At 38.7% G+C, this 10,906-nt stretch overlaps 1 protein-coding gene across 1 annotated transcript; it reads left to right on the top strand.

Moving 5' to 3' along the window:
• The first annotated feature begins 3,788 nt into the window (after positions 1-3,788).
• LOC101660101 (olfactory receptor 7G2-like) lies at positions 3,789-9,058 on the top strand. Its single transcript, XM_004714314.1, has 2 exons — positions 3,789-3,850; positions 8,107-9,058. The coding sequence occupies exons 1-2, from the start codon at positions 3,789-3,791 to the stop codon at positions 9,056-9,058; spliced, it is 1,014 nt and encodes a 337-aa protein (XP_004714371.1).
• Positions 9,059-10,906: the final 1,848 nt, after the last annotated feature.

Genomic DNA, 10,906 nt, shown 5'->3' on the forward strand with positions numbered 1-10,906 from the left:
TGAAAACATGCAACTTTAATCAAAGTTAGTCAACCTTGATTAGCCAGTGGTCTTGGGGCAGCTAGAGCCTACTTCTCCCAAGACTCTGCTGTCTCAAAGTTTTTATACTGGGTTAGAAAACAAGACACAGGGGGCAGGATGGAATTACAATTTATGGAGAAAAGGGGAACTTGCATTCAAAGGCAGAGTGGGCAGGTGGTGACTCAATGTATGGAAAAAGGGGGAACTTGGAGCAGAGAATTAAGCATTTATCAGCAATTTCAAAGTAAATTGCACAGTTCACCGGTTGCAGCAGTTACAAGAGGAATTACAGGATTTGCAAATTGGCCATACTTGGGAGAGTACAAAATGTTTATACTCAGGCTAATTCATACAATATGGCTACATTGGCCATAATTATGGTGGGTTACTGAAACTTGTTTTCTGATTACAGCTATTACTGGACAGAGGCTCAGAGTTTCAAACCTCTCCACTCCTAGGTTCTTGCCCAACTGGCAAGAAAGATTTCAGGCCAGGAAAAAAAAAATTCAGACAAGACTCAGAGAAAATGTTTGAACAGATTGAGTTAATTTATTAAAGAGGGATACTTTGGAAAAGAACTCCAATGGGCCCTTAGCTAGTCTAAACGTTCCGGCAAAGAGTAATGCTGGACCTTATATTGGCAAATGGTGGACTTCCCATCAAAGGCTGGATTTCTGGTTGGTCTTCTGCTATTGACTGGCCCTCTGTAGTGTCCCTCCTCCTTTCAGGTATGCAAATTCGGGCACTCAGTCCATCCAGTACCCCAGACTTCATGCTGTGATGTTGCCTCAGATCCCCCAACCTTGAAAGTCTATTCAATCATTAATGGAGGTTGTGTGAACATCCTGTCTTTCTTCTCCTAGCTATTTCTTTATCTCCAGTATCTCTGGTCTCTTCCATTTATAAGAAAATGCTTTCTATTCTGTCCTTCACCTTCCTGTGTGCTGGACTGGTGTATGAGGAAGCCCTTCTCCACGTCTGTCTTTTATGTTTAAGATTCCAGCCAGTGTCCTTCCACTTATCACCTCTCTCCCTTGGCCATTTTTCTGATTAATTAACACAGTCTTCAGATTTGTGAGATGATGAATTTCTCCTTTTAAGCAGCCCTGTTTGTGGCAATTTCTTTATGGCAGCAAAAGGAAACAAATATACTCTTTCATCAATAATGAGACTAGAGGCCTATGTGCCTTGTTAATTATTGATATGAGGAAAATTACTAATATCAGAGCCTTAAATTGACTACCTGGAGTGTAATTCCATTGAGAAATTAACCATAGATATTACAGTTAGTAAAAGTATCCACTACATTGTAAAGATTCAATAAGACCTTTAATTTAGTTGTGTTGCATTTGAAAGAGTTATTTCAACAAGACCTTTAATTTAGTTGTGGTACATTTATAAGAGTTATTTCCAGTAACCAAGCTTGCATTGCCAGATACCTAACCCAGTTTTATTGTAAAAGTAGCTTAGTTATAATGCCAATCAAATTCTCAACTCGGAATGGCATCTGAAGTTCAAGTGAAGGCAATTATTTGGGAAGAAATGAGATCCTGAAACTTGGGATGGGGGCATAGGGAAAAATAGCTTGACAGCTGGGGACACAGAGACTCTTAATTCCACTGAATCCTCCCAATAAAAGTTGGCCTCTTAGCTCCACCTGGAGAGATTACAAATCTGTCTGAATCTGAGAAACCTTTGGCATGGTGCCTGGGGCATTGTCTGTGGGCATCCTCTGAGAAAGATAACTTAGAAGATTCTGAATATATTCAGGAACAACCCCTATCACCCAATTTACATTAAGACTTTTAAATAGACAAGTTCATGAGAACTACAAAGATGAATTGCAAAAGGTACTCAGGAAGAGCAATGAAACAATCTATAAGTAAAGCTTGATTTTCCCAATACGTCCAATCAGAAATGTGGAGAATATGTGTGAGAATGGCTATTAAGAGTATGGGATCTTCACCCACTTTTCTGTTGTCCGTCCCCCAGGGAGGGGGTTATATGTAGATCCCTGTAATCGGTTCTCCCTTTCTACCCTACCTTCCCTCCACCCTCCTGGTATCGCCACTCTCACCAATGGTCCTGAAGGGTTCATCCATCCTGGATTCCCTGTGTTTCCAGTTCCTATCTGCACCAGTATACATCCTCTGGTCTTGCCAGATTTGTAAGGTAGAATTGGGATTCAGGATAATTGGGACGGCACATTTAAGAATGATAGGGAAGTTGTGTGTTTCATCATTGCTACACTGCACCCTGACAGGCTGGTCTCCTTCCACAACCCTTCTGAAAGGGGATGTCCAGTTGCCTACAGATGGAATTTGGCTCCCCACTCCACACTCCCCCTCATTCATAGTGATATGATTTTTTGTTCTTTGATGCCTGATATCTGATCCCTTCAACAGCTCATGATCACACAGGCTGGTGTGCTTCTTCTATGTGGGCTTTGTTGCTTCTCAGCTAGATGGCCGGTTGTTTACCTTCAAGCCTTTAAGACCACAGATGCTATATCTTTTGATAGCCAGGCATCATCAGCTTTCTTCACCACATTTTCTTATGCACACATTTGTCTTCAGTTATCATGTCAGGAAGGTGAAGATCTTGGAATAACAGTTTAATAGAACAAAGTGAAATGACAAAATAATAATAATTTATAAATTATCAATGGTACATGAGGGAGGGATGTGGGGAGGGAGGTGAAAAAATGAGGAGCTGACATCGGCATGCTCAAGTAGAAAGCAAATGTTTGCAGAATGATGAAGGTAACAGATGTGCAAATGTGCTTGACACAATGGATGGATGCTTGGAGTGTGATAAGAGTTGTACAAGCCCCCAGTAAAATGATTAAAACAAAATGAGTAGGGGATCATGGTGCAGGGAAAACAACATAGAATACCAGAAAAATGTTTACTTGTATTTTATTGACTATGCTAAGGCATTCAACTGTGTGGACCATAATAAATTGTGGCTAATTTTAGGAAGAATGTGCTCATGGGGAACTTGTACATGGATCAAGAGACAGTTATGAGAACAGGAAAGGTGTTCATCAGGGTTTTATCCTCTTACCATATTTGTTCAATCTGTATGCTGAGCTGAGAAAATCATTAGAGAAGCTGGATTATATGAAGAATAGCATGGCATCAGGAAAGGAGGAAAACGTTAGGTCTTTCAGAGACAAGTGACAGAGGGAGACCTTTGATTAATAGATCTATTGAGAGAAGTGAAGTTTGTAGGGAATAGGAAATCAAAGGAAATGAAGTGAAAGAAGTTAAAGATAGCCAGATAAAGAAAGGTTAGATATGGCCTTCTGTCTAAAGCCAGAGAATTAGCTAACTTAAAAAGGTATAAAAACCACGGTAGCTGCTAATAAATAAAGGAAGAAAAAAGATAAGTTTAACTGAAACCCACTAACAAACTACAATGGAGTCTGGCAAGGAAAAGGTTAAATAGCTCTGATGCCACAGCCCCCTTCTGCTGCAGGTATCAGCAGAGATGGGAACAGCAGAAAGAGTGGAAACAGGAGAGAGAACCTGCATTTCAGGTAGTGAATAGGGGTCAGAAGCAAAGGATGTTCTCAGATATTAAAGTCTTTGGGCCATCTATACATTTTCATAGACATGATGAATCCTGCACATCTTTCTGGTTAGGGTGGATAACTCCAATGGGAAGATGAATGGAGTAAGCTTTGTAAACAGAAGAAATGTCTGCTGCTGTCCTTAGTAATGCTGCCACCAGACCTTAGAGAAAACTTAATAGCCACCTGCGATATGCAGATAACAACCTTGCTAGCTGACAATAAGGACTTAAAACACATGGTAATGAAGTTCAAGTATTTTGACCTTCATGGTGGATGATGACAATTATAGAAGACCAAATTCCTCACAAGTGAACATATGAGGCAACATAATAATAAATGGAGAAAAGGTTGACGTTTTCAAAGAGTTTGTCCTACTTGGATTCATAATTAATATTCATGGAAATAATAGCGAAGAGATCAAAAGACACATTGCATTAGGTAAATCTGCTGTACAAGACCTCTTTAAAGTATTGAGGGAAATACAGGGTGTTACTTTGAGGACTAAGGTACACCTGACCCAAGCCATGATATTTTCCATTCCTCATATGCATGTGAGAGTTGGGCAATGAATAAGGTAGACTGAAGCAGAATGGATGCATTTGAATTGTGATGCTGGATAAGAATGACTAAAGTACCTTGGACTGCTAAGAGGACAAGTCAATTTGTCCAGGAAGAAGTATGGACAGGATGCTCTTTAGAGGCAAAGATGGGAAAACTTTGTCTTGCATACTTCAGACATATTGTCAGGAGAGACCAGTTCCTAGAGAAGGACATCATGCCTGGTGAAGTGGAGGGACAGTGAAAAAGCATAGAAGCCCTCAGTTAGATGGATTGACACAATGGGTACCACAATGAGCTCAGGAATTGGAACAATTGTAAGGATGATGCAAGAGCATACAGTGTTTTGTTCTGTTGTGTGTAGGGTCATTATGGGTTGTAACCGACTCAATGGAACCCAACAGCATGTGTAAATGTTTATAAAAACAAGGAGAATAGGAGTAAAACCATGAATATGTATGTGAAAAAGGATATTTCTATTTGTGAATTTACCTTTTTCACAAACAGTCCATAAATTCATTATTAGGCTGACTAGCAAAAGAAACTCCTTTTTTAGCGGCTGAATCACTTTCCTCCTTCTCCCTCCCATCTTGGAAAGTCCCACTAGTGATGGATTTTAGAATGTACTCCCATGGACCCAGGTTCAGAACACTATAATCAGGTTATACTATTCTTCAATATATCATTTGTTCTAATATTGTTCCTTTTGATGTTGTCATCTGAAGAGGTAGTTAATCTTGTTATGGTAAACAGAATTTTATAGTCAACTTCGGTTTTGTTTCTTTTATGATAAGGAATGTACCTTGTAATGCATGCTTGATCTTGGAATTACCGGAATGTTATAATCAGTGCTGGCCCCTTTACTGCTTCCTAACCCTAAAGAATCGTAACATTACTTTTGTTTTCTGCTTCTTTCCATATTTGCTTTAAGTCTTAGACAAATGATGAATGAATGTTTTTGCCTTAAAAGGTGGACTGAAATGTCAACTTGGGACTGCAATCAAAGAATTGCTTTTAGAGTCTAGCTGTCTGGTTATAACCGAAAAAACACTTCCAAATTCTCAAGACATTATAGTGACTGTTATTTATTTGAACCCATAACAATTGTTCATAAAGGATCCAAGGTTATGAAAATTATTGAACATAAACAAGTTCTTTGAGAGAATGAGTCACTGGGTTTGGGGGATCAGGAGAACACCAAGTTCTGTTAACATAATATTTGTGTTAGACCCGGTCAACTAGAAAAAGTAATTCATTGACACTCATGTATGTGTAAGAGAGAGCTTTCTATCATAGAGAAATTGCATATTGAGAAAACATCCCAATCTCATCTAGCTCAAGTCCATAAGTCCGATGTTAGCCCATACGTCCAATATCAGTCCATAACTCCTCTTCAGACTCATGCAGTCACATGCAATAATGACAAATGCAGGGAGATCACAGGCAGTGGGTGTAAAGTCTTGTGGCTACAGTGGTGGTGGAAGGATCTCCAGGGTTCTCACAGGTCTAATTGTGGCTCCAGAAGCTCCCTGAGGGCTCAATAGCAGGAAGGTGAAGCAGAGAGAGAAATGCTCTCCCAGGATTCAGCAAGTCAATGCCTAGCTTGTCCACAGGAAAACAAAGGCAGAGGGAAAGATGAAGTTCCCAGAATCCTCATGAGAAGGCCATGCCCATGAGGAGGCATCATCACGTTCTGACCTGGGTGACAGGCTAGACTCCACCCCTGCACTCTAGTTAGCACAAGATTATGTAACTACCACAATATAGCTCATTAACACAATATTCCATATTCTACATGGATCAGCAGCGGATGGAATCTTCCGAGCTTGTGAGCAGTCAACTATGGTGCAACTATTTGTCTCTCTGCATCTAGATAAGGGTATTAAAACACAAAATTTATATTGAAACAATCCAATGGACTAATGGACACTGCAAACATCAGTCTCTGAAACACTGAAACCAGAAGAAATAGATGGTGTCTATCTACCACTGCAAACTTCTCCTAGAAATATAATACTAGAAGATGCTGGGTGGAATGGGATAAAAATGTGGGAAAAAATTTTAAACCACCTGGCTTATTGATGCATCAGGATATGTGGGACCCTGAGATTATGGACTTAATTTGCCCTCCAGGTAAAGGGTCAAACTCACCCCTGGAGTAGAATAACCAACCATTTAATAAATCGACATCATTTAGCCAAGGACAAAATTCAAAGGGATAGGTGAAGGAGCAATATAAACAAGAAAGACAAGAAGAAAGCAGAATAAGTGTAAAGGCTCAATTGAAATAAAATGTGTATGTTTTCTGGGCTTAAAAATAAAGATCTGTCCTGCATACTTTTGCCAAATTGGCAATACAAAGTTTAGTTAAAAATGAAAAATTAAATATAATTGTAAGCCATTGTTCCAATATAAATAAAAATGCATCTAGTCTAAAGTGATTACATTAGAAAATGCAGCTATAAAGTTCAAAAGAGTAAAAGAAAGATCTGTCTATATTGACAATAGTTAGAATTTGTCATGGCACAGATTAATATGTAATTTATATCGACTCTTGCTTCAGTTTCAGGAAAGTGTGAACAGATTTTAGAAGAAACATCAAAGAATTGGAATTCTTAATACAGCTCTATGATTATTTATTAACATAATTTATAATATTCAAATAGTGAATATATACATCTATAGTTAACATTGACTTTGGGTTTCCTGAAAAAAGATTCAAGGATACATTTGGTTGTACATAAAAAGAAGAGAGTGGAATCCAACTGGGAAAGAATGATGTGCTCACAATAAAGGAGCTGTGACATAGACGTTGGAGAGCGGGAATTGGCATGCAGTTGGTCTCACAGGACTAGAGAATCAACATCATTGCCTGCCCTGGGATGACAATACAATAAAAGTGTTAGTCTAATGAGGAGCTTTGATTATTGACCCTCCAGAGACACAAACTTCTAATAATCTTCCTGGAGCATCTCACTTAAAGAGTTCTATCCCATGAAGGAAGTGGAATCTATGATCATCTTCCCAAATATGCCTCTTCTTGCCCCTGGCTGTAGTACTTCTCATAGAACCTGGATTTTTCCTGAGGACACACTTTCCTATTCTACATTCAGAGCAGACATCAGACCTCATTCCTCAGGGATGCCAGCCAGGTAACCTAAAGTTCCCTAGTTAATGCTTCAAAAGAAGGACAGGTGTTTTGCTGCAGGTAGATCCAAGAGAACGATGTATGTGAAGAGAACACAGGCAAGCAAAGACTGGAGCCTAGATTCCCAAGAGTAGCTTATTATGTAACTTATATCTTTATAGGAATATGAAATTCTTTCATTCTGTTGGTCTTTTACACAATCTCCAAAATCACAAAGGTGATGTTCCTATTAAGCCTCAACCTCAACCTCCCCAAACATGATGGGTGTTTTAAAGTAAAGTGTGATATTTAGTTGCATTCTTTGGTAGTGGTGGCAGAGGAGGGTTTGAAAGATCTATCTTATCTTCTTGGTTCTTAGTATATATTTGTATTATTTTTATTAAATTAATTTGATCACTACAGAAAGACATCCATCCCTTTCCCTATTCAATAAATATTGACAATGTAATTTAAGTTTCAAGCCTTTTTGCTTTATAGAAGAAATCAGATAATATGCAAATTAAATGTGTTCTTTTTGTTAGTGCTTACATGTTGGGCTGTTAACCACAAGGTCAGACGTTTGAAACCACCACAGCTCTGGGGGGTAAGATGAGGCTTTTACTCTTGTGATGATTGACATTCTGGGAAACGCACAGGGGGAAATTCTAGCTTGTCCTATAGAGTCAGTATAAGTATGAATCAACTTGATGAGAGTGAATTATTAGTTTGTTTTGGAAGTTAATGTCTGCCTCCAATGGTTCTGTGGCTGCTGAGTTCCAAGGACCACCCATTTAATTGTCTTTCCACCTGATCTTTTCAGCAGATTAATCAACTATATAGAACCTAGAAATCAAACAGTTGTTTCAAAATTCTTTCTGCTGGGACTAACAGAGGATCCAGAGCAGAAGCCTTTCATCTTTAGGCTGTTCTTGATCATGTACCTGGTGACTGTCCTTGGAAACCTGCTCATTGTCTTGGCTGTCAGCTCTGACTCTCACCTGCAAACCCCTATGTACGTCTTTCTCTCCAATCTGTCCTTGAATGATATCTGTTTAAGCACAACTACCATCCCAAAGATGTTGATGAACATCCAGACACACAATGAGAGCATTACTTATACAGGTTGCCTTTGCCAGATTTTCTTTGTCCTGACTTTTGGATTTTTTGAAAATTTTCTTCTAGGAGCAATGGCCTATGACCGCTATGTGGCCATTTGTTATCCACTGAGGTACACAGTCATCATGAATCCCTGCTTTTGTGGCCTGCTGATTCTGCTTTCTTGGGTCTTAAGTGTCATGGTTGCCCTACTCCACAGTCTGATGGTTTTGCGTCTGTCCTTCTGCACAGACCAAGAAATCCCTCAGTTCTTCTGTGAGCTTGCTCAGGTCCTCAACCTCGCCTGTTCCAGTACCCTCATTAATAACATGCTGATATATTTTTCAGCTTGCATGTTTTTTGGTGTTCCACTGTGTGGAATCATATTCTCTTACACTAAGATTGTCTCTTCTGTTTTGAGCATTCCTTCAGCTGATGGAAAGTACAAAGCTTTCTCCACTTGTGGGTCCCATCTCTCAGTAGTTTCTTTATTCTATGGGACAAGTGTTGGTGTGTACATCAGTTCTGTCTTTACACAGTCTTCCATAAGGACAGCAGTAGCCTCAGTGATGTACATTGTTGTCCCTCAAATGATGAATCCTTTTATCTACAGCCTGAGGAACAGAGACATAAAGGTAAGCTTGAGAAAACTTTTTGGTAGGATACTTTTCTTGGAGTGAATGTCTTAATCTTTACCAATTCACTAATTAGTGAGACTTTCCACTGGTCAACTATCCCTATGTGTCAGCATTAGTGTCAACCACACTCAGTTTCCTTCTTTATAAGTTTGCATAATTATATTTTTTCAGTAGTTTTAGGTGATTGTAAAATATTTGAGTGTCTATTTGAAACAGTTGTTTTGAAGAATATTTGTTGGCTAATACTTAGAGAGTCTTAGATATGAGTATGCTGAAAAAATAGCAAGAGCCACCTTTTATTGTAAGACCATAAAAATAGAGAATATACCAGAACAGAAGTGTAGTTTGAAAAATGGCTTCTTCATTCTAGGTCTAGCTTTACTAATGGATTCCAAATGGTTATGTCATATGAAGATATAATTCCACACATGATACTCCCAGAGACCCAACTTACTGTCCTTCCTTGACCTATTAAGCATTTCAACAGATAAATCGGTAGACATGTTTCTTGTTGGTGGTTAGGTAGTTGCTCCCCAATTTCTATTCCCACATCTTAATATTTAGAACCTGTGAATATTGCTGATATGTGATATGACCAACTAAATAAAGGACATTTACCTAGGAGATTATTGGTTGCTTGTTGATTTTAGTTGGAGCCAAGTTGGCTCCAAGTCAGTGTCCCTCCGTACAACAAACAAAACACCCAATAGCCTCACCATTGCTCTTACCTTCAAGCCAATCAATCCTTCTTGTCAAGGCTCTTCCTCTTTTTTGATGGCCCTCTACAAATCATGATGTACTTTTCCAGGGAGTTTTCTCTCCTGATAAGTTTTCCAAAGTAAGTAAGGTGATGTCTCACTTTCTAGTTTCTAAGGAGAATATTTGGTATAATTTATCCAAGACAAATTTGTTTGTTCTGTTGTCATTCTGTGGTACGTGCAATATTCTTCATCAGCATCACTATCCAAATGCATAACTACTTCAGCCTTCCTTGTTCAATATCCTACTCTCACATGCATATGAGGTGATTGAAAAATACCATGGCTTGTGTCAGGTCCACCTTTGCCCTCCAAGTACTATCTTTGCTTTCCAACACTTTAAAGAGTTCATGTGCCACAGATTTACCCAATGCAATGTGTCTTTTGATCACTTGACTACTGCTTCCATGAGCATTGATTGTGCACCCAATCCAAATAACATCCTTGACAATTAAATCTATTCTACATCTATCAGGATAATCCATCTTGGACTAGTTGTGAGACTTTTTAAAATCGTTTTATTAGGAGCTCATACAACTCTTATCACAATCCATACACACATCAATTGTTTAAAGCACATTTGTACATTCATTGCCCTAATAAGTCTCAAAACATTTGCTCTCAATACAAATTTTTGTTTGTGTTTTGTGACACTATAATCTCAGATTGCAATCAATGATAAGAAACAAGAAAAATGAATTGTTGAATGGAAACTGATTTTTTTCTATGAGCCTTTATAAATTTACAATAAAAATACATTTTTTTAAAAAGAGGAGGGTTGTAGCATTAAAGATGGATGTTCGTTTAGTTCCATTTTTGGAGGAGAGGCACCTAAAGTATCTTCTAGTACTTGCTCCCCCCTCTTATGTTCACAGACTTGTTCGTATGGCAGAAACTCTCAGGGACAACTATTAAAAAAACAAAACAATTCCATGGAATGAACTACGATTCATAACAAGCCGGTTTAGGACTTTTGTTGTAGTAAATCTTTATGGAACAGACAGCTTCATCCTTCTCTCATAGAAGGGATACTGGGATTGAAATGCAGACCTTGCAGTTAGCAGTCCAATGCCTCTCTGAAAATGCTAGCAGGGGGGACATCTGCAAGATGATAACTTTCAATGTTCCTTTT

The sequence above is a fragment of the Echinops telfairi genome, unplaced genomic scaffold (assembly GCF_000313985.2).
Source record: "Echinops telfairi isolate 266 unplaced genomic scaffold, ASM31398v2 ScPeMD7_7459;HRSCAF=8497, whole genome shotgun sequence".
NCBI classification, from domain to species: Eukaryota; Metazoa; Chordata; class Mammalia; order Afrosoricida; family Tenrecidae; genus Echinops; species Echinops telfairi.